The 23595-nt window shown below is 41.7% G+C and overlaps 1 protein-coding gene across 1 annotated transcript in view; it reads left to right on the top strand.

Moving 5' to 3' along the window:
• AGBL4 (AGBL carboxypeptidase 4) overlaps window positions 1-23595 on the top strand; it is a 1459638-nt gene that overhangs the window by 65934 nt on the left and 1370109 nt on the right. Inside the window, exon 3 of the mRNA XM_075003244.1 lies at window positions 4712-4836. Within this exon, the coding sequence (XP_074859345.1) occupies window positions 4712-4836 (125 nt within the window). The remainder of the gene's footprint in view (window positions 1-4711; window positions 4837-23595) is intronic.

Raw genomic sequence — 23595 nt, 5'->3', positions numbered from 1 at the left:
CACACAGGGGATGTGGGGAAAATAAACTATATTCTGCTTAACTAAACTGTGCAGTTATTAAAACCAGCATAGAACAGAACCATATAACTATGTACACATGGGAAAGCGGGGCAAACTATTTACATTAGGGCAGGGACCATGGGTGAACCTCATGGGGGCTTTATTACAGGGAAGGGATGGAGGGCCTTGAGCCATGCTGTCCCCAGGATCTGCGTCTTCCTGTGGTTTGGAGTCCCCGACAGGACTAGGATTGGGTGGGGAGGATGGGGAGATAAGACTGGGGGTCCACCTCAGCAGGGGTGTCAGCCTCAATGGGGGCCTCTTCACGGGGCTGCAGTGGGAAGGGCAACAGGAGGGGCTGTGGAAGGGCAGTGGGAGAGGGCAGCCGATCCAGGAGCTACTGGATGGTGCTCACCACATCCCTAAGGGTCCTCATGAGCTCCACCCAGGCTGCCTGCTGCCAGGTCACCTTGGCCTCCTCCAGGCAGAGCCACCTCCACCTGGTACTAGATGGAGACAGTGGGGTGGATGTCCTTAGTGCTCTGCCTCTTGACAGGACAGGAGTGCTGACGGGGTGGTCCTGGAAGGACAGGCCATCGGCCAGCCAGGCAAAGGCAGTCACATTCTGCCACTTTGTGCCCGTCTCCTGCAGGACTTCCTCCTCCTGCCAGAGGCCCAGGAGGGCCCTGAGCTTGTGCTCAGTCCAGGAGAGGGCTTGCTTTTTCCGCACCAGGCTGGCCCCCTGCAAGCCCTGGGCATGCTCGGGTCGGGGGTGGGGGCTGGGGTTCTTCAGGGCATGGCTGCTGGCCATGACACTCCAGGAGCTGCTGTGAGTCTCTCTGGGGCATGCAGGGGTAGCACATGCAGTGGCTGCTGCTTGTACACGCTCAGCTTCCTGCAGTGGGGTTTCTGGGTCCATGTGGCTTTAAAGGCTGCTGCACACAGATCATGGAGCCCTGCAGGCTCTGGGCAGCACATCTCCATGTCCCAGCTAGCTGGTGTCATGGTGGACCCGGTCTTTCAAAAGAGTGGGTTGCGGAGCATCTGCACGTTTTCTTTCAAAAGGGGGAGCTTTTCCTATTTCCAGTTAGGAAGAGTGTTTTCTAAAGCTGGGGTGCATACCTTCAATTTTCTTTCTGAAAGAGCATGCGGTGTGTGCAGATGCCCTGCGTACTCTTTCGAAAGAGGGCTTGAAATTTCAAAAGTACTCATGAGTGTAGACATGGCTAAGATAGGCTACTTCTACACTACAGCAATCTTTTGAAAGAAGTTCTTTCAAAAGAGAGTGTCCACACACAAAAAAAGCAGCTCAAAATTATGATCTTTTCTTTCAAAAGAGAGCATCCACACAGCCCCGCTCTTCAAAAGAATGGGCCAGGGATTGAAAAATCAGGTGCTATGATGACTGCTCTTTTGAAAAAAAGGGCCTACAGAGCATCTACACATACTTTCTTTTGAAATAAACTTTCAAAAGAAGGCTCTTCTCGAAATGGGAATGGAAGAGTGCTTTCGAAAGAAGCGCTGCATTCTTTCGATTTAATTTCCAAAGTAGATGCTCTGCTGGATATTTCAAAAAAGCTCCTTCTTTCAAAAAATATTTTGAAAGAACTTGCTAGTGTAGACGCAGCCTCCATATACAAAATCCAGTTCAACCATGCAGCAGCAATATCAATAGCTCGAGCATGGCCCATACAAAGCTGGTACACATACCTCCTTTGGATGTACATTTGCTCCTCCACACCTCTCCTCCCATCAACAACCTGCTTACACAATGACAGGGCCAATTCCAACACCCAAACATCTGGATCCTTCAGCTCAGGGTATGGCTCCTGTCTGGCTTTCGGACACTGAATTAGCATGTTTATCACAAGTCCTGAATGCCTTACTAGACAGCAGGAAATCTACCCATATGATCAACACACACAGATGTAATAGGTCTAACACCTGGTGTATGGCAAAACAAATGGATCCCAGAACAGCACTGCTTCGCTTCATCCTGAACTATCTCCTTGAGTTAAAACAAGCAGGCCTTTCCCTCAGCTCTGCCAGTGACTATGAATGCATTCTGTTTCAAAGCAGATGATAACACCGTGTTTATCCACCGAGTGCTTCCTAAAGGGCATTACAGCCCTCTACCCTGATGTTTCACGCTCTACACATACCTGGAACCTAAACCTAGTCCTCAGAGGTCTCACACACAAACCATTTGAGCCACTAGCCATGTGTTCACTACTGCATCACTCTGTGAAAGTCTCTTTCCTTATGGTGATCACTTCTAGATGTGTTGGAGAGCTGGGAACACTTACGGCAGACTTGCCGTATACCATATTCTACAAGGACATAGATACCAGTTAGTTATCCTAAGTTTCTCACCAAGGTTTGCAATCCTTTTAGCATTAACCAACTCATACATTTCCCAGTATTCTCCCTGAAACCACATAATAGCATATTAGAAACTGTCTTGTATTCCCTCAATGTCGGATGAGCATTGACATTCTGTTTGGAAGGAACTAGGCCATTCCAAACCTCACCAAAGCTTCTTGTTTCAATTGCTGAACATTCCAACATTCCAAGGGCATCCCAGTATCTACATGACAATTCTCCATTTGGACATGAGGATGAATCAGGTTCTGCTACCAACTCCAGGGATTGTAGCCATCACATCCAACGTGCACACATTCTGCTAGAACAGCGGCCATGTCAGTAACATTCCTGTGCAATGTTCCCTTGACTGACATATGCAAGGCAGTGACATGAACATTCCAATATCCTTTTACCCAAAGCTATACCATTACCCTGGCAATTCAAGTGGATGCATTCTTGGGCACAGTCAATAGCTATTCTACCAATTCTGAAGTCCCTGCTGTTGCTGTTACTAAGTCACCTAGAGTGGAGCACTCTGGGGACATCTCTTGAGGAAGAAGTGAAGGTTACTCATGTGTGCAGTAACTGAAATTATTCAGGATAAGTGTCTCCCCATGAAAGCTTCACTATTTGCCTTTCTCCCCTCTATTTTGGAGTTCTGTGTCTCAGCATAGAAAGGGACCTGAGGGCTCTGGGGCCTGTGTGACACTTTAAGTGAAGCGGGGAGGTCACAAGATGAACTCTGTGCACATGTGACCTGAAGGGATGTGTCTTTAAAAATCCCATGGAGAAGGTGCAGGGCTGTACCAATGCCTAGCATGAAGCACCCGTGGGAACATTCATCTTACTGCACAGATGAGTAACCTTCACATGCAGATAAAGGGGGGTGGGTGGGAGATTTAACTAAAATTCAGGTATATTATCTTATTTGTATTTGTCAGATCTTATAGTTAAAAATAAATTGAAAATATAAAGACTTTGGAATATATCACTTAACCCTCTAGTCTGTACAATGAGATTGCAGAATCCATTTTATGATGACAGTGAGACTCAGCTAAAATAATTTTGCTGTCAAAAGACTCAGTTTGGCAGGACAGGAAAGAAAGAAAGTTTCCCGATATAAAGCATAAAAATGTTCATTGTATAATTAAAGTTAACAACAGCAACACTCAAGATTATTCAGAAGGGTCTATAAGTACTTTGAAGAAGTACAGAGCTGGAATATCTGTTGATTTCCAAAATACAACCATCCCCTCCCCTCAGCAAAACAAATTATAAGCCAGATTTTAGTATCACAATTAATGTTGAAGGGCATTTTCCTCTAAATCATCCCACTGTCTTATATGAGACTTCCTGAAGAGGAAGTTATGGCTGTGTAAGAATAAGGATTTGGTAATCTTGTCCCAAATATCTGAAACTATATCTGAATTAATAAAACAGGTACAAACTTGTAGCAGTACTTTCATAATTAATATTTTAAATTACCTTGTATAGTGAAGGAATGATGTTATTTTTTAATTACAAAATCTGATGAGATGAGTGTGAACAGGAAAAATGCAAAGCATTTCATTTTGTATGATATAATTTAGATGGACAGACAAGCCAAACTTGCTGCAGCACTTCAAAGGGAGAAAAAAACAGTTTAACAGTTGAAAAGCAGTTTTCCAAATTTCCCTTTCACTGAATTTTACTCCTTTCCCCACTATGGCTTGATATGCTGCTTGCTTTCATTTTGTACTAAAAAGTGTCAAAGGGAGCAAAGTAGTTTCTGATTCTGTTTTTCAGTATCTCACAAAACTAGCCACAAGAATCCCAAGCTAAACCCCAGAGCCTCATGTTATTAGGAGTGCTTTGAGCATCTGTAGGAAAACAGTGAAGTACTGAAAATCATCCTTATGGGGAGCAACTGAATTTTTGGCACTCTTTTAAAGCAAGTATTGCTAAACTTCAGCACTGAATGGAAGAAAGTGGCAAAGAAATCGTATGAGTAAATAGGAGATTTTGAGTAGCAGAAGGGTTGATGAACCAATATTCACAGAAAAAACATCAAAGGTTAGAGAGGACAAAAAACATTATGATTGGATTATAAAAGTCATTATTGATTCCCTCTCACCCCTATGTTGACTTATTTAAATGTGCTTGGGCTATTTGTATATTTTTCTTTATGAGTTTAATGAAGAAACCTACTTGAGAAAAGTTCTGAACTATGTTATACTACTCATTAACTTTATAATGATTGGGATTTAACCAATCATATTGTTATGCAATTAAAAATTCCATTGTGTGTAGTTGTGCTGTTGTTTATCAGCTGTTCATTAAACTGCTTTATTTCATAATCCTTTGGTAGGTAACCTTGGACGTGTGGACCATATCACAGAGTTTGAGTATGACTTGTTCATTAGGCCGGATACTTGTAATCCACGCTTTCGAGTTTGGTTCAACTTCACTGTTGAAAATGTCAAAGAGTCACAGGTAAGTTCCAGTTAAATAGTATGATTCATTCGCAATTAATTTATTGAAGGATGAAAGGTATTTTTATTTAAAGTTAAAACAAAAAAGCATCCTTTCAGGGTAGTTAATGACTATTTACTGTAAAAAAACATGATTTTCTTTCAAATCCTGAATGGAGAAAAGCAGGTATCACCATTCATTTTTCAACTACTTGCATTGGAGAGATGTACCACTACACTAGCTAGAATATAAACATAACCACATAAACAACTAGTATATGATTGTGATTGTTTATGCAGACCCCAGAGTGGGCCTGAAGAGGTTAAAAGGCAATATTGGATACAGGTAGCCCTGCCCCGGGAGGCCTGCCTAGCCCACTCCAGCTGGAGGGGTGGGTTAAAATGAATTCAGGAGCCTGGCCAAGGAGTAGTGGACAGACTGTAAAATCATCTGATGAAGTGGATCTTTGCCCACGAAAGCTGATGCTCCAAAATATCTGTTAGTGTATAAGGTGCCACAGGACTTCTGTTGTTCTGTAAACTAAAAGTATTCTTCTTTTGGAAGTCAGACAGAAGTTGTAAACTGAGAGAGGACAAGATAGTGGGTAAGGCCCCCTGGCAGTGCCTTCTCCAACCATTGTCCACTTTGGGAAACAACCTGTTGTGGAAAGTCCTGCTTATTTTGACTTTGCTTGTGATGCTGTTGACTAAGTAGGTAGGGCCCTACAAAATTCACAGACCATTTTGGTCCATTTTATGTTTGAAGATGTTTACATCTGTTGTAACTATGTGGTCCTGACTCCAAAGGATATCATGTGGGGGGACAGGACGTCACAAAGCTGCGGTAAAGGGATTATAGGATTGCCACTCTCGCTTCTGAACCACCTTCCTGCAGCTCAGAGAACTTCCCAGATGTGGAGATGTGTTTGATCTCTCCCATGCTGCTGGGAGCACCCCAGCCAGGGGCAACTAGTCACTAGTCCCAGCTAGGTTGGGAGGACAGAACTTCTTCCTTTGCATGGCTGCTCTCAGGCAGGGGAGAGGAAGAGATCAGATCCACCTCTGGCTGCAGGGACACTCATTTCTGCAAAGCAGTTGCAGATGTTCCTACATCCAGGGCAAGCACCCATAGTTGGGTCTGACTTCCCACAGGGGGGGCTGTGCAGAGGAAGAGGAAGTCCTGTCTTTCCCCTGCCTGTCTGGGGCTATTGATTGGAGCCCAGTGCATATTAGGAGCCCCCAGCTGGGGTGCTCCCAGCCTTGCCTTTGCATCCAAAAGCTAAATTACATGGGCGGAGGGCTGATGTCACAGCCTGACACTTTTTTACATAGCTGTGAATTTTGTAGGGCCCGAACTGTGTCCAGACCCCCCAAACTGAAGAAGCACATATGTAGAAAGTAAACTAATGTGGCAGATTTCCAGTAGAGAGGGAGGGTTTGTGTCTCTGTACCATGCTCCACTTAAGGGCAAAGGTGCAGACACAATGGAAGTCCCAAACACTCTTGGCCTGGGGGCAAGAATCAACCATTATTACTGCCCTCCCCGGTCCCCAGAGCCAGAACTGGGGTTTGACAGTCAGGTGCACTAACCACTAGACCACCTGTCCCTCCAAACACCTTGTCAGAAAGTAATTTTGTTAGCATATATACAAAGCAAACAATGCTTGTAAAATACTTTAAAAAGAAACCAAAATAGAATGAACAAAGTTATAACCATTCAACTTTTGAGACTGAAACCTGCAGTCAGCCCAGTTGCGGCGTCAAGGTAGAGTTACAAATAGATATTATTTTAGCATCTCTTAGAAGTAAAAAGTATTATGCAGGAATGAGCCATAGAGAAGAAGGACCTGGTCTCTAAGCATGATATAAGTTAGATGTGTCAGATTTTTAAACTATTAAAAATGTTCTTTTCTCATTACATGTGTTAATACAAAAAATAGCTTCTTCACTTTATCAGTTGCCTTAAACTAGAAAAAAATTATACCAGATTTCATACTGGCAAATCTACAAAGCTTACAATGCGCTTATATCATGTCAGTCCTTATTTTTTATCTTGATATTTTGTCTCAAAGAATTTATTATAATCAGCATCATTTTCCGTTAATGAAAATAGTTTATTTAGTCCGAGAAGGAAACATTTGCACAAGCTTGGTATTTTTATTCCTAATGGGGTAACATATTTATATCCACCAATATTCCATCCTTGTTACATCTAGAAATCATGAATTTGTTTATCTGACTTCCTGGAGCCTGATACTGTATCAGTCCTTTCTCCCTATGATCAAATTATATAGTCAGGAGATAAATGGGAATCTGTCTCAAGGAGGCAAAGAGATCTGGTGGAAAGATACAATATATGTATCTAGAGCTTACAGGATATTTGTTTTCACAGTTGTCTACTTGAAAGAGAATGGTTTCACTATTAAGTTTGACTTGTGAGGTCTGTTTTTATAATTTGTCTTACTATAATCTTTTCTTCATCTCTCCAATTTCCGTTAAAATGAGACTTGCATGAATGTAATCTAGCCTGGAACCGTATTTAGGGCTTCATACTAGTCGGCATAAGCAGTATTAGTCTTTGCAGTCCAACTATATTAAATGAATATTTAAAAATTGATACATCAAACATAAAGTGTAACCTGGTTTGTGTTTTTTGATATTTTGTTTTGTTAGGAAATGAGAAAAGCAAAGAATAAATGGTTCAGTGTAGCACAGAACACACAAACAATTTTTTTTTAAAAAGAGTGTGTTTGTAAAAACAGTGAGAAGTCCTGTGGCACCTTGTAGACTAACAGATGTCTTGGAGCATAAACTTTCATGAGCAAAGATCTGCTTTGTCAGATGCAATGTAGGGGAGAGTCCAGAGGTCAAATTCTACAGGCTCATGAAGAGGAGAGAATCCAGAGCTGAGGAGGTCAGTTCAGTCAGGGAGCATTGTATTTGTAGAAGTCTATGGAAAATAAGCATCCCAGTATTTCTGTGTAAAAGTAATTTTCAGTTTACTACTAACGTTAAATATTCGTATGTGACATTTCATTTATCACTGATTCAGTGCAGAGAAGATGTGAGAGGAAAGCAAATCTATCCATTTAAATACTGTTGATTAGATTTTACTTAGGGAGCAAATCTCATGGAATGTCTGGACTCTTTAAGGTTTGTCTTCTTTATTTTAAGGTGCTTTAAATTCTTGATTCGAATCACTTAGTTTACTTGGACTAGACAGTTTTTTCAGTAGACATTATTTTCTTCTGGCCATTTGTTTGTTTATTATTAAAACCTCTTCAGAGTTTTCTGATATCGTGCACTGTGTAAAGTCCCTGTTCACAAAGAAATTAATTGCATTTCAAGGCTATCATGAGAAAACAAGGCACAATCTTTCGTTATATGACTGTTTCTTACAATGCATCAATCCTGTTTTTCTCCTGTGCACCAAACTACTGCTCATTGGCACACAAGACGGACAATTGATTAAGAAGGGCAAAACAATTTGAAGGAGAGTTAAAATTATATGATACCATAGCACAGAAACAACTGTCATACAAGCATTAGGAATTTTTGATTGCAATATACACTTTATTTGTTTTAGTTCTTCTGTTCTAGCATTAGACAATAATTTAGTTTTAACAGTATACTGCTTATGAACTACCAAACTGTCTGTATGCCCTTATGTTCATAACATTGAGGACAGTGAATGAAACTGTAAAATTAAGAGATTGAAAAGAGAGACCTATTAGGGTATCAGTCTATCTCACTGCCATTGTAGTATTGTTCCCTGGAGTAAATTTTCTATATTGTTTGTAAAATCCCATTGTAAATGTCTCAAGTGGTGGAGCTTCCATCATTAATGCTGAAAGATATTTGATACCTCTTATGCCTCCAGAAGATGTCCCTTGATATTTAACTTAAATATATCTTTACTTAATTAAATTCCATAATTCTTAGCTATAATTCTATATAAATAATTCCTCTTGGTAGATATAATTCCTCTTCAGCTGTGATATTGACATTCAGAATTCTGTAGATTGTTAACACATTCTTTATTAACTGTTTCTCAACCTACATATGCGTTTGTCCTCCATGTAGCAAAACACTTGTGTATGTGTTTAAGTATTTTTCTGGTTTGGGACCTTTGTTTTTCATCATGGCTGTGTCTACCCCAGCAAATTCTTTTGAAAGATTTTTCGAAAGAAGGGGACTCTTTCGAAAGATCCCTGGAGTGTCTACACACGTTTCAGGAAGAGCACCTCCTTTGAAAAGCTTTTTTCAAAAGAGAACTTTTGCAGACACTCCACAGGCCCTTTTCTCAAAGGAGCAGTCCTCATGGGACCTGATTTTTAGATCCCTCGCCTGTTCTTTCAAAAGAGCAGGGGCTGCATGGAGTCTCTCTTTCAAAAGAGCAGATCACTCTTTTGATCAGCATTTTTGCGTGTGGAGGTACTCTTTCAAATGAAGTCCTTTTGGAAGAGGTCTTCCTCAAGGGCTTCTTTCAAAAGATCTCTGTAGTGTAGATGTAGCCCATAAGTGAATCATACAGCCCTCTGAATTTTTTAATGCCTCTTCTTTGTTCTTACTCAATATGTCTCTGGCTATGTGCTCAGAGCTGAATGGAGTATTCCATGTATGATGATATTTCCACTGTCTAGAAAAAGGATTGTAGGCTGCCTGCTCCTTGATGTTTTAGAACATATAGCCCAAAATTTCAGTGGCCGTCTTTTTCTGCTACATTGCTATGGAAACTTGTGGCTAATTTGCTGTCCAGTATCAGCTAGAGTGTCTTTCAAAACTGTTGCTTTCTTCCTCTCATTGCGCATATGTCGTGTGATTGTTGTGTGACAGGACTAATTCCTACTAACGTTGGTAAAAGAAAACTGAATACAAGTTTCTTTCATGGCAATCCAAGTACTAACCCTAATTATTCTTGTTATGCCTTTATGATAAGTATATTTTATTGGCTTTTTAATATTTCAGAGGTTTCAAAATTTTGTATTGCTTGATGGCTAAGTAACAGGCTTTACTTTCATCTCTGTAATGTTGACTTTGCACGTTATTTGTTTCATGTTGTCTGCTTGGTTTAATTCTTTTTGTAACCAAGAATAATGAAAAGGAATACTTAAAAGATTATATTTACGTGAATAAAGAACTGATATGTGGAAGGGTAACTAACATATGTCTGATGTAGAATTTAACCTTTTGGTCAGCAGAATATTGTTTCAGATTCATAGATTAGCTGGCCCTCTATCAGTCATATGATCTGAGCAATATTTTTACACCGTTGCTCAATGAATTCAGTTAACCCCAACATTGGAAAGGACATAAAGAAACTGATGCTCTACATAAGGACTATAATAATGCAATGATTAAATTTACAATAACGAAGAAAGAGAGTGAAGGAAATAGAATTTGCTGTGGAACACGTAGTCTCATTGGCAAAGCCTCCAAATTCTCTAATTATAAATGTGTCAGAGGCTGCTGCCTATTTCTAGATAACATACTTTACTAGGCAGAGTTGTTTCTTATTAATTGCAGCTGTTACCTTCACAACATTGTCCTTAATTTTATGATTTTTTTTCTATGTGGAACTTGAAATCAGATCAAGTGTAACATCCAGATTATATTTTAAGTATGTATCAGTAGTCTATAGTCCTTATTGTTTTAGATCCAGGCTTACTTCCAAACTGTCACGCATTTGAAAGCACTATCAGGACATGTGTATCCACCTGAGAACTGGAACAAAGAAGTAGTAAAATATATATTTTATAAATTAATAAATTCATCTGTTACATGTGAATTGGAAGATTTTACAGTTGAAAATTATTGTTTGTATTGTGGTAGCATGTCGAGGCTGCAATCAGCAAGTTGACTCTCATTATGCTAGGTAATGTAATACATACTGGACCTTGTCTTGAAGAGTTTATTGTCTAAGAATATGATGACAGATAACAGTTGAATACAAGAAGCAGACAGAAAGAGTACAAGATAACAGCAAGAATGTTATAATTAGGGTAATAAATGGTGATCACGTATCCATACATATTTCACATCTGTATCCCGCAAATAACTGCTGTGCATGTGGATACTCTGAACATTTGTTCCATGATGAGAAATCCATAATCAAAAGCAGTATTTCCACTGGGATTAGAAAGGAGAATCAAACCTTAAGGTGTTGTTGTCAATGCTGTTAACTCATTCTACAGGAGAGTTCAAAAACTTACCAAAAATAAACAAAAAACAAAAAAACACCATTGCAGAACAGTAGGTTTGAAATGCCAGAGTGTCAAGTCATTTGTCACAAAATGCAAAAGCACACCTGCAGCACTTCAAAGACTAACAACATTTTTTTAGTCTTTAAAGTGCTACAGAACTGCTTTTTTGTTTTGTGAAGATACAGACTAACACATCTACCTCGCTGTGACTAGGTCATTTGTCTTTTATGAGTGGGCTCACAGATCCAGGAACTCCTGTAAGTATCCAAAGTTTTTCTAACTACTTTGGCTCATCTCAGATGGTCATAAGTGTAAAATCTAATTTAAAAACAAACAAACCTGCTGAAAAAGAAAATGGTTTGGAAACTGCAGAACATTTCCCTGCAAGTTCATTGTTCATGTCTTTTGCAGAAATAGGGCAACAGTTCCTTCAAGTTATGGTTCTGATCACAGGATGATCTCTATACACAAGACATAATATTAATGTTATCTGGAAGGGCTTTTTTCCCCATCTGAGGGTAAGAAATTAGTGTTTGGAATTCTGTGTCTCTTAAAGTACTGATGCAATGCATCTTACTGGGACAAAGGAAAAAAATAGAAAGGTGCTAATAGTGTTTGCAGGTATAAATGGCATTAGGCTAACCTGTAGCCATCTTTATTAATCCACAAAGTGTTAAAATTGATCAACTGTCCAATCCAATTCTCATTTAGAACACTGGAATTCTTTGCACAAATTCTGTGAAAGTCAGACCAAGACCCAAATGTTGCATCAGGAAGAATTTCTCTGCATACTCTCTTTCAACTGCTCAGTGAAATATGTGTAGAGAGAGATGGCTGTCTCATCATCCTTTAGCATATGAAACAGTGACCATTTATAGGATAGCTGGGCACATGACCAATTTGTTCTGAATACAGAAGATCCTTAGCCTTTCTGTAATCTATTTTTATAATTAAAAATATTCACTAATGTCTCCAATTTGTAACAAATTAATTCATCATCTTGATCCTGGAGAGTGCAGTGTGATTAAATATATTTGCAGGAAAAAAAAAACAGTTCTTTGAGTGCTTGTACTCATGTCCATTTAAATATAGGCATGTGCATGGTGCATGAACCACTGTCATAAAGTTTTGCCCTCAGTGGTATCTGTTGCTTTCCTCCTGGAGTTGCACCCTCATGGCACCGAATATAGGGACTTAGCACTCTGCTGTCTCCATTGTTCCTTCTTACTGCCTGTGATGGTTGCTGGAACATTGCTTGTCTCACTGTATTTTACAAGTGTTGCTTCTCGGTGGAGTTCTCTGTAAAATAAATTATGTAAATAGTCACTATTCAGGAAAATGGCAAATGACTACCTAGGAAGGAGTACTGTGGAAAGGGATTTAGGTGGCATAGTGGACCACAGGCTAAATATATGTCAACAACAGAGGTGGAAAAATTACAGAAAAAGTTACTTGAATAAAAGTGCAGCTGCTTTGGGGGAGAGGGAAGAATGTACTTAAGTACAAGTTACCGTTGTCCCTCTGGAAAACTACTTGAGAAAAAGTGTGTACACACACACACACAGACTCCCACGTCTAGATTATACTCAAGTATCCAGAAGTGACAGCAGCTGCACATTTACTCCAGTAACTTTTTGGGCACTTTTTCCACCTCTAATCAACAGCGTGATACTGTTGGAAAAAAACAAACATTATTCTAGGATGTATTAACAGGAGTGTTGTAAGCAAGACACAAGAATTAATTTTTACCCTCTCCTCTGGGTTGGCTAGGCCTCAGTCAGAGTACCCCATTCTGTTCTGGGCACCACATTTCAGGAAACATGTGGACACATTGGAGGAGGTCCAGAAAAGATCAACAAAATGATTACAGGTCAAGAAAACATGACCTATAAGGGAAGATTGAAGGAATTTGGTTTGTTCAGTCTGGAAAAGAGAAGGCTCTGAGAGGGGAGATGATAACAGCTTTCAAGTATCTAAAAAGCTGTTACAAGGAGGAGGGAGAAGAATAATCTCCTTACCCTTAAATGGTAGGACAAGAAGCAATGGTCTTGAATTGCAGCAATAGAGATTTAAGTTGGACTTTAGGAAAAGCTACTTAACTGTCAAAGGCTACGTCTACACGTGAAGCCAACATCGAAATAGCTTATTTCGATGTAGCAACATCGAAATAGGCTATTTCGATGAATAACGTCTACACGTCCTCCAGGGCTGGCAACGTCGATGTTCAACTTTGACGTTGCGTGGCACCACATCGAAATAGGTGCTGCGAGGGAACGTCTACACGCCAAAGTAGCACACATCGAAATAAGGGTGCCAGGCACAGCTGCAGACAGGGTCACAGGGCGGACTCAACAGCAAGCCGCTCCCTTAAAGGGCCCCTCCCAGACACACTTGCACTAAACAACACAAGATACACAGAGCCTACAACTGGTTGCAGACCCTGTGCCTGCAGCATGGATCCCCAGCTGCCACAGCAGCAGCCAGAAGCCCTGGGCTAAGGGCTGCTGCCCACGGTGACCATAGAGCCCCACAGGGGCTGGAGAGACAGCACCTCTCAACCCCTCAGCTGATGGCCGCCATGGTGGACCCTGCTATTTCGAAGTTGCGGGACGCGCAACGACTACACGGTCCCTACTTCGACGTTGAACATCGAAGTAGGGCGCTATTCCTATCCCCTCATGGGGTTAGCGACTTCGACGTCTCGCCGCCTAACGTCGAAGTTAACTTCGAAATAGCGCCCGTCACGGCTACACGCGCCGGGCGCTATTTCGAAGTTAGTGCCGCTACTTTGAAGTAGCGTGCACGTGTAGACACGGCTAAAGTGATTAGCACTGGAATAAATTGCCTAGAGAGGTTATGGAGTCTCCATAATTGGATATTTTCAAGAGCAAGTTAGACAAACACCTAGGGATGGTCTAGATGGTGCATGCTCTTGTCATGAGTGTAGGGGACTGGATTTGATGGCCTCTCAAGGTCTCTTCCAGTTCTATTATTCTCTGGGTAATGCCAACAGACCCAGGTTGCTGGCCCCAGGAATAGAACCTGCAAGCATAGGGTCTAAAGCCCTGTACTCTACCACATGAGCTAAAGGATAGTTGGCACTCAGCTGAGGCTATAGAGTAGAGACTTCACTCACCCCAGATGAGGTCTCAGTGTCTCTGGGTACTACATATGATTCTATGACTATTAGAATTAAGTTAGTATAGTTCATAGTGTTCTTAATTGTGCAAGACTAGCCTGCCCTGGGCATTGGGATACGTCTCTGTCCCAGGTTGTCCAACTGTGTGTGGCATGCCATAAACTGGTGCTGTTGAATGACCTTCATGATAGTTGCCTTAAGTGCCTGGGAGAAGCTCACATGCAAGAACAGTTCTGAATCTGCAGGACCTTTAAACCCAGGACAAAAAAGAACAGGGGCAATAGACCTAAGTTCCTCCTAATAGAGGCTGCACTTCGTTCCATCTCAGAGCCAAAGGTGGAACTGGCATGTAATATTTTAATGCTGATTGGGAGCACTCTGGCATATCTGAAGGAGACACAGGACTGTTTCTCCTCCCTAGAACTGAGAAAGGACTCTATGCTGGCAGCCCTGGATTCCCATTACCAGAGAGAAATTCAACACAGCAATGGATTTTTGGCACCAGTCATCAGCACCAATGAAAAACCACAGAAAGATGGACCAGTCTTCTTTCCAGATCCCAAGGCCTGTTGGCCATAAGGATCCAGAGAGACAGCAAAACATGCTGGGCCAACAGGAAGTGTGGCACTGTTGACTCTGGCCTTGGGAAGGGTGTTCTTGAGTCTGGGGCCAGTGGTCTTTCTGCCCAAGAAATGCTACTAGGACATTATGGGCTTGGCTTCGAAATCCATGCCAGACGCTTTTGGTGAAGTGAGGGACTTTCTTTCTGTCATAGTAATGCCATCCCTGGCCACTCGTGAACTGTTAGTGGCACCACTGGTGCTGCGGGCCACCTTGGCACCAAGGCAGGTGCTGGTGAAGGGCAACCTGGCAATGATGCTGTGGCATCACTCCGGCATTGGTCACCACTGCACCACTGTGTTTGCTCAGAAGTGAGTCTTCTGACTCTTTTTCATGGCAGAGTCCTACGGTTCACACAGGGATAGAACATTCTGACTTGAGAATCTGGCTTTGGGCATGGGATGAGGCATGTTGCTGGCAGCCTGGCCTCCAGCTCAATGGCAAATACCACTGCTGCAGCCAGTTTGGAACCTGTGGGCATTCCAGCTAATTCAGGGTTCCCATTTGAGACGCTCCTACTCGGCAGTATGGAAGGGTGAGTTTCCCTGTTGACCCATTTCAAAACGGGGATCTATCCCAGGTGCCATACTTGGTATTGTGTGATTTCACCAGATCCACCTGCAGCAGAAATAGCACAGGGCCCCGTGCTTGTACAGGCATCATCATTTTCCTCCCGAGGCAAGGCTGTGATGGCCAACATGCTGTGGTGGCTGTCATGCCATCGACCCAGGAAGATTATAGGACACAAGAATTCCTGCAGAAGGTTGCCCAGAATATTGGCATACATGCGGCAGATATCTCTGAATTCTCCTATGCACTAGTGGAGATATTAATGGCCTCAAGGCCTTTGCAAGTGACCTCATCCTTTATTAGTGGCCTTGGCCTTTAGCAATGCAATGCTAGAACAAATAAAAGCGATCTGATCCTTCTAGCCTAGTGCTAAGTGGATGGAGAGGAAATATTTTGTGCCCCCTAGGGAGTATGAGTTTTTGTATATTCATGTCTTATCAGACTGATTCGTTGTTTCAATGGCAAATGAACAGGTGAGACAAGGGCAAGTAGGTCTTGCCCCATAAGGGCAAGGATGCCAAAAATCGTCTGTGACAGAATGGTAGGCTTGACAGGCAGCCTTCAGCTAAGTATTGCCAATCATGAGGCCCTCCTGGGATCTTATGAGATTAACTCTTGGTTGACCATGGCAAAGTTTAGGAACCTCTTGCCTTCAGAATATATGGAGGAATTCTTTGTCCTAGTGGAAGAAGGCAAAGCAAGTCTCTAATGCACTCCTCCAAGCAGCTGTGGACATGGCTGATTCAGTGGCCTGCTCCATAGCCTATGCAGTGGTCATGAGGCAGAGTTCATGGCTTCAGTCTTTGGGACTGCACTATGAGGTCCAGCAGACAATCCAAAACCTACTGTTTGAAGGCAAATTGCTCTTCTCAGAGCAAACTGATTCAAAGCTCCATAGTTTGAAAGACCCAGAAGCTACCTTGAAGTTCTTGGCTTTGCTTACACCAGCCTTTGTGAGAAATCATTAAAAGCCTCAAACTATAACCCTTTTCTAATCTCTACAGCGATACCAGCAGAGGCAGGATTATAGTTGGAGTAGGAACAGAGGCTACAAGAAGAGGCCTCCATCCTGATCCTCAAATGCCCAGGTGCCACACCCCTCAAAACACTTGTCATGGTCTAAACAGGCCTTTTGAGATGCGAACTAGGATGGCATAGCAGAATTGTATCTGGATCCTAGTAGTTTTCCCACTTCTACCGGGCATGGATCTGGCTTACACAGATTGTTGGGGTTTCATACAGCAGTAGTGGGATACACCCTTCAGGTCAGCCATCCCTCACTGTTCCTCTTAAGAGACCCTTCTCATGAGAGACTTCTAGCCCAGGAGATGCAGCTGCTTCAACAGATGGAAGCGGTGGAAGAGGCTCCAACAAAGCTCAGCGGCTGGAGGTTCTGCTCTCACTACTCTCTGATCCCAATGGCCAATGACAACTTCAAATCAATCTTGGATCTCAGAAACCTCAACCAATTCATGAAGAAACTGAAGTTCCTTATGGTTGATCTGACCTAGATTAGTCCCTCTCTGGATCTAGGGAATTTGTACATCACCCTTGATTTTAAGGATGTGTATTTCCACATTGCTATCTTTCAAGGACAAAAAAGGTGCCTGCAATTTGTAGTAGATCATTAACATGGGTTCACAGAACTACCTTTTGATCTATCAATAGACCTGTGAGTGTTCATGAAGTTCATGACAGTTGTGACAGCTTTTCTGAAAAAGTGATAGGTGCAGCTATAGCCCTGCTTGGATAACAGGTGATCAGTAGTCTATATGGAGAGCAAGGCAAACGCAAAACAAATGTACTCAACATTCTAGGACCAGGCGATATTGAAAAATATGCAAAAATACATACTTTCCCCAGTTCTATGAGTGGTGTGTGACTCTTCCATTTGGGTAGGTTGGAAACACCTGAATTGCAGACCTACCCCCCCACAACCTCCTCCCCTGCTAAATTGCCATACATGCTCCACCCTGACTCCCCTTGGCCCTCTCCCTGAGGCTCCCCACCCCGCTGCTCATACAGAGCATGAGGAATCATTCCACCACCACAGTGAGAAACAGGTTGAAATTTCTGGGGAACATTGCATCTTGTACCTGCATCAGGCAACATTCATGACTACATCTAAGCCCCACCAATTCTGCGTACCATTGGTAAACAACCCAGGCTGACACCATCTGGACAAGGTGGTCTCACTGCCACCATTGGTGATTTCTACCCTCCTGTAGAAGTGGATCTCAGAGATGGTGTATGCCACTGCACCCTCCTTGAGTCCCACACCTTCGGTGTCACTGATCCTGGGCACTACAGAGCTTTGATGGGAAGCCCACTTCAGGACTCAATGTCTCTGCTCCCTGTAGGAGCTCAAATTACACATCAAAGTGAGAGAACTAACAGAGATGTGCCTGACCTGCCAAGCTTTCCAACCCTACTTGGAAGACAACTGTTTTTCAGTCCTCAGGGTCAACTACTTAAACCTTTGTAGTCCGAGTGGAGCATAGATTATCTACAAGTCTTGTCCACTTCACTCTGTCTTGGGACAAAACTTCTAGTTGATTCAAAGTACTGCCGTTGTTGTCCTCCAGTCTCAGTAGATCTTCTCCATGTTGTCCAAGGTCTTCCTCTTTTTCATTTTCCTTGTGGGTTCCATTTGAGAGCTTAACAGGCTATGCTGGATGATGGTTTTATGGTAGTGTGGCCTAGCCATTCCCACTTTCTTCTCTTGATTTGCATATCAAGTGGTTGTTGTCCTGCTCATTTACAAAGTTCCTCATTTGTGACCAAATATTGCCATTTGATGCGAAGGCTGTACCTCAGACATCTGTTTATGAATGTCTGTAGCTTGTGATTCAAAGACATTTTAGTACACCAGGTCTCGTATCCATACAAGAGCACACTCTTCACATATGTGTTGAAGATCTGCAGTTTTGTCTTTGCAGCTATTATTTGTGAACTCCATATATGATGCAGAGTCTTGAATGAGATATTTTAAGACACTGAGGATCAACAAGTTCAACAACAATACCATCACATTGGGAGGGGATGACCAGGAGGATGTGGAGCAGTTCACCTACTTGGGGAGTATTATGGGCAGAGACAGAGGAACAGATCAGGATATTAATGCCAGGACAGGGAAAGGAACAGCTGCATTCAAGACTCTCAGGGTCAATAAAACAGCAATATTTTACATAAACAAGCAAGGGGGAGCTTGTTTCTCTCCCCATCTCGACTCACAGAACAAATGGGTGGACCAGCTCAGCAGATCCTTTTCCAACCAGCACTAGTGTTCCATTCACCCTTGTATCTTGAACACTGTTTCCCAGAAACAGGGATTTCCCCAGATGGATCTATTTGCAAAGAGGTGGAACAGGAGGTACCCTCAGTTCTCCTCCTTCCTGGGCCACAGTCCAAGCTCACTTATCACACCAAGCAACTTACTTCTGTTTCCAGACTGGGTCTCTCAGAATCAAAGTTTCCTGCATTACCTGAACATTGACTCTCCACCTGACAACATGCAAGCACAATAGTGGAACCTGACAGGATGGGCTTGTTCAGGGCCAGTTTGTGCTCTTGGGAAGCAAAAAGCTATTTACTAGAGCAACTTATGTGGTTAAGTGGAACAGATTCTTGATCTGGCTGACAGAGGGAGGTGTTTCACCTACTGAATCTTCATTGCCCTTTGTTTTGGATTGCCTGCTTCTTTTAATGCAAGAATGCCTAACAGTGCCTTCCACAAGAGTCCATTTACCTGTGATCTCTGTGTTTCACCCTTGGGTGAGTGTCTGGTGGCCGCTTCCTAAAGAGGCTCAAGCAAATTTATTCACAAGTACATCAGCTATTGCTTCCTTGGAACGCCAATGTGGTACTTGTAAGGCTGACAGGACCTCCATTCAAACCACTGGCAAGACATTTCTTGCTCTATCTGTCTTAGATGGTTGCCTTCCTATCTGCCATCATCTTGATCAGCAGAATCTTTCCCCTGAGGCCTCAGACACAGTCTTCTTCAAATAGCTCTGGCTACTTTCTTCAAGAGGGGGATCTCACAATTTCATAACCAGGACCAATTTCTCCCTGTCTTCTATCCTAAGCTACATATTAGCAGTGAGGAAGAAGGCTCCATTCACTGGATGCCAGATGTGTGCTTGCTTTCTGTACAGAACTAAGACTTTTAGATAGACCACCCAACAGTTCATAGCCATCACAAACAGATTGAAAGTCCAAACCATCTTTGCCCAGAGAATCTCCCATGGATCACATCTTGTAGCCACATGTGTTATGATCTGGCAAAGGTCCCAGCTCCTTGGTTGACAGTTGACTCTCTAAGAGCATAAGCATCATTGGTGTATTCATAATACAAATTCCAGTCAAGGCAATCTGTAGAGGAGCAACCTAAATGTGAATTCACACATTTTCCTCACCTATGCCATCACCCAACAAGCTACAGATGATGTGAGCTTTGGCTGAGCAGTACTTCAATCTGCATGCCAATGGACTCCAAACCCCCTCCCCCACAAACAACTGCTTTTGAGTCATGGACATTGGAATGGGCACGAGCAAACATTGAAAGAAATCTTCTTGTAGCTATTGTCCTTCAAGATATGTTCTATGTTACTGATGTCCATTACAAAACCTGCCCTCGTACTTCTCTGTTAGAGTTACTGGCAAGAAAGAATTCAATAAGTGGCAGGTCCCTTATATACCATTCTCTGAGGGTACTACTGCAGGGAGCACTCTGTCAGGTCAGCCCTGTATCTGAGTTGACCTGACACAAACCAATAAGGAAAAACTTTCCAGTGGCAGTGCACATGGTGCACACACACCTACATTAGAATGGACATGAGCAACACACCTCAAAGAACACCAGTTATGGAAAGCTTAATAACGATTTTTATTCTTTAGACTGGATTCTGTGGCCTGCCAAAGCCACCTTCTGCTATCCTTAAACCTTTCGGAGATACCCAGTGGAGAATTCCTACAAAGCGCTGTTCTCTTATCTCTTAAACCAGTTGGCTTTTCACCTCCAATAAAGAGGGGAGAAGAAGTCACATCAAAAGTAGTTTGGGGGTATGCTGGTGGCAATATGCCCAAGCTTTCATTGTTGTCAGAAACCCTTTGCCGATGGTGCCAACAAAGTAAAGCAGTGTGAGCCTCCTTCTGTTCTAATTTATATTGGAGCTAATCAACCCTGTATCAGAGAGCTACATATGCCTCTCTGTGGTTGTTACTGTGTCAGATGTAGAGAGGAGCTGGGGCCTTTGCATTTCAGTTTGTATCAGATTGTGTTTGCTAATTTATATTGTCTTTCCCCATTCAAAGGAAGGGATTCTGCACATTACTATTAATTACAAATCAGTAGTATCAATGTGCTTTATAAAATAATATTCTTATCAGAGCTTAATTTTAAAAGACTGATATGTGTGCATGCATGCGCAAGAGTGTGTGTGTGAAGGGCACATTGAATACAAAAAGCTTTGTAAATTGGATAGTGTATCTTTTTATATTCAGGAGTTTAATTCTGAAACTTTCACACTTAAAGTCTTTTTCATCCAACAGCATTTAATAACCAACTCGAAATACAGTTTATGTAGTATACTCCATCAAACATACAGTTATATCAAAGTTAGACTTAACCTATTAATTGCTGAATTATATGCACATAACTTTATCAATCTTCCTGTGGCTAGCATCCTCATATTTTACAAATCTGGCTGGAGCACAAGTGCATCATTTTACTGCTGCCTATTCTTGGACACATCAGATCCTGGTCCTCACTTGTACAATGAAACTACATCTCCCAGTGTGACTCTCTTAAGACACAAAGAATGTGCCTGCATCTGCCCCTGTCTTTTCTGGGATATTTTATGTAACTTTTGAGCAGACTGATATTAATTAATATTTTTTTCACTACCACATTTGTTCTGATCTGTCACAAGTTTCTTGAGATGCACATAAAAGAATTAACAGAATAACAGTGGATATGGAGACCTATCTACATTGCTCATTCATGTACTTCATTTGATGGATTAAAAGGCTAAAAAACTGGAATTTGGAAAGCTGTTTTAGAGACATGATCATAGATCTGGTAAACAACCCCAACAAAACCAACCGCTTAGGCAGACTGATCAACATATATGAATAAATTAAAAGTTAGAACCTGATTACAAAGAGTGTCTTTATACAGAGTGGGAATAGAAATATCAGTCTGATACACAATGTTCAGCAACACAGAATATCAGTGGGATTCAGATTAAGGAGCAAAGTAGGTAGCACGAGAAAATATACTATCAAATTTAAAAACAAAAAACAAACTCTGTGCTGTTAAAGAGATATAGCTTTAAATGTATATTGTATTCATAAACTTAGCTGTAAAATAGTATTTTGTTGGCTTTTAGAAATGTTTTAGTATCTCTACTGTGTATACATACAAATACTATATAGCAGTGTTTCCCAAATGGTGTTCTACAGAACCCCAGGGTTCTGTGAAGTGAAAATAAGGGTTTTGTGTGAAAATTCCATTATAATAACATTTTATTATTAAAATAATAATTAATATTTAAGCATTTATAAATTTTATTAAAACCAATTTTGATTTGTGTTTGCCAGAACAAGTGTCCCTGTTTAATGCCAGCTTAGCCAGAGAGAGGCTATGTCACTACTTGGCACTGTGTATGCAGTCAGTGGTCCAATCACCAGGTAGAGTGGTTGTCAACCTGGCGCTCCCGAGCCACATGCGGCTTTTTAAGGAGTTACTTGCAGCTGCAAGAGCTTCAGCCCCTTACTCCTCTTGTGGCTCTGGAGGCAGTCACCACTTAAATGGAATTTGTTAATTTAAAAATAAATTCTGTTAAAGTGGTGGCAGCTCCAGGTCCGCTAAGCAGTCTGGGTTTGGCAGGGCAGGGAGCCCTGAAGTGAAAGGTGTCTAGGCAGGGAGCCACCTCACGTGGGCGGAAGTCAACTGGCAGGAAAACTGCAGGGAGGGGCAGCTGAGCCTGCCCCTGCTGGAGCCACGCAGCCTCGCAGCCTGCCAAGAAATGATGAGTAGGCAGAGGTAGTGGCGGGGAGCAGCAGGGTGAGGCTGTGGCCACAGTCGAACTATGCGCTGAGGTGAGTTAATCCTGGGGCATGTGAGGAGGTTGGGGCTCAGAGGAGCTAAGCCTGGGGATGGTGGGGGAAGGTTGAGGCTCAGAGGGGCTAAGCCTGGGGGTGGTTGGGATTGTGGGATGAGAGGTAAAGCATAGGGATTGGGGGAGGATTTGGGTGGCTGAGATGGGTAAAGCCTAGAGGTGAGGGTAACTTAACTTTCTAACTGGTACAAATAAATGTGTGTGTGCCTGCCCTGTTATTAACACAGAGGTGATAAAAAGCATGGTTTGACATATTTATTAAGGACTGTCTCCTATGTAGTAGTGTAGACACATCTTTAATTTAATACATTTAAGAGTGAGTATGGGGATACATGAGGTCAGGGGTCTGCAACTGAAATCATGAGAAGAGACATTTTTTCAAATTCAGTTACAAAATTAATCATTCAAGAACCACAATGCATGTGAGTGGTACTACTACATTCATGATTTACAGTAATTCATGTCCATAATTGAGTTTTTCTATTTTTCGCATGCAATTTTTAAGTAGTAAATAATAAAGGAACATAATTATCTATGAAAATGTTTTCGTGCAGACTTATAACTATTGCAATATTAGTAGTGTAAAACACAGATGTAGACATAAAAGAAGATCTTTATGAAAATTAATGTTGGAGTATTATATATGTAACATCAGAACGGATGAGTTTCAGAGTGATCAGTAATGCTGGATTGATCTACTGCCAAAGGGAATTAAATATTGATATTTAAATTTTATGCAAAGTTTTATGGGTACTTTAAGGCTTTCTTTGGTAGGAATAAAAATCACTAATGCTGAAAAGAAATTGCATCTTAAACATCAGAATTCTTTGATATCTATAAAATTGGATTTGTAGAGTTCCTTTGTGTCACATTAGGACTAGGTCATCATTCTTCCAGATGATAAAAAAGTTTTCAAATTGAAGAGTGGAAAAGTACCTGTATATGAAGAACTCCTTAACTGGTTTCTCCTTACTTTAGAATATTCTGAAACAGTAGTCTCTCACTTAACAGTCTGAGAATTAATATTTTATGTAGTATATTTAGATGAAAAACAAAAGAAAACAAATTTATTGGGCCTCAAGAAAGGCAAAGATGTAACATGAATTTTATTTTTAGGAAAAAAA

Source organism: Carettochelys insculpta, chromosome 9 (assembly GCF_033958435.1).
Source record: "Carettochelys insculpta isolate YL-2023 chromosome 9, ASM3395843v1, whole genome shotgun sequence".
In the NCBI taxonomy this organism is placed as follows: Eukaryota; Metazoa; Chordata; order Testudines; family Carettochelyidae; genus Carettochelys; species Carettochelys insculpta.
This window is presented reverse-complemented; position numbering and strand designations above follow the sequence as displayed.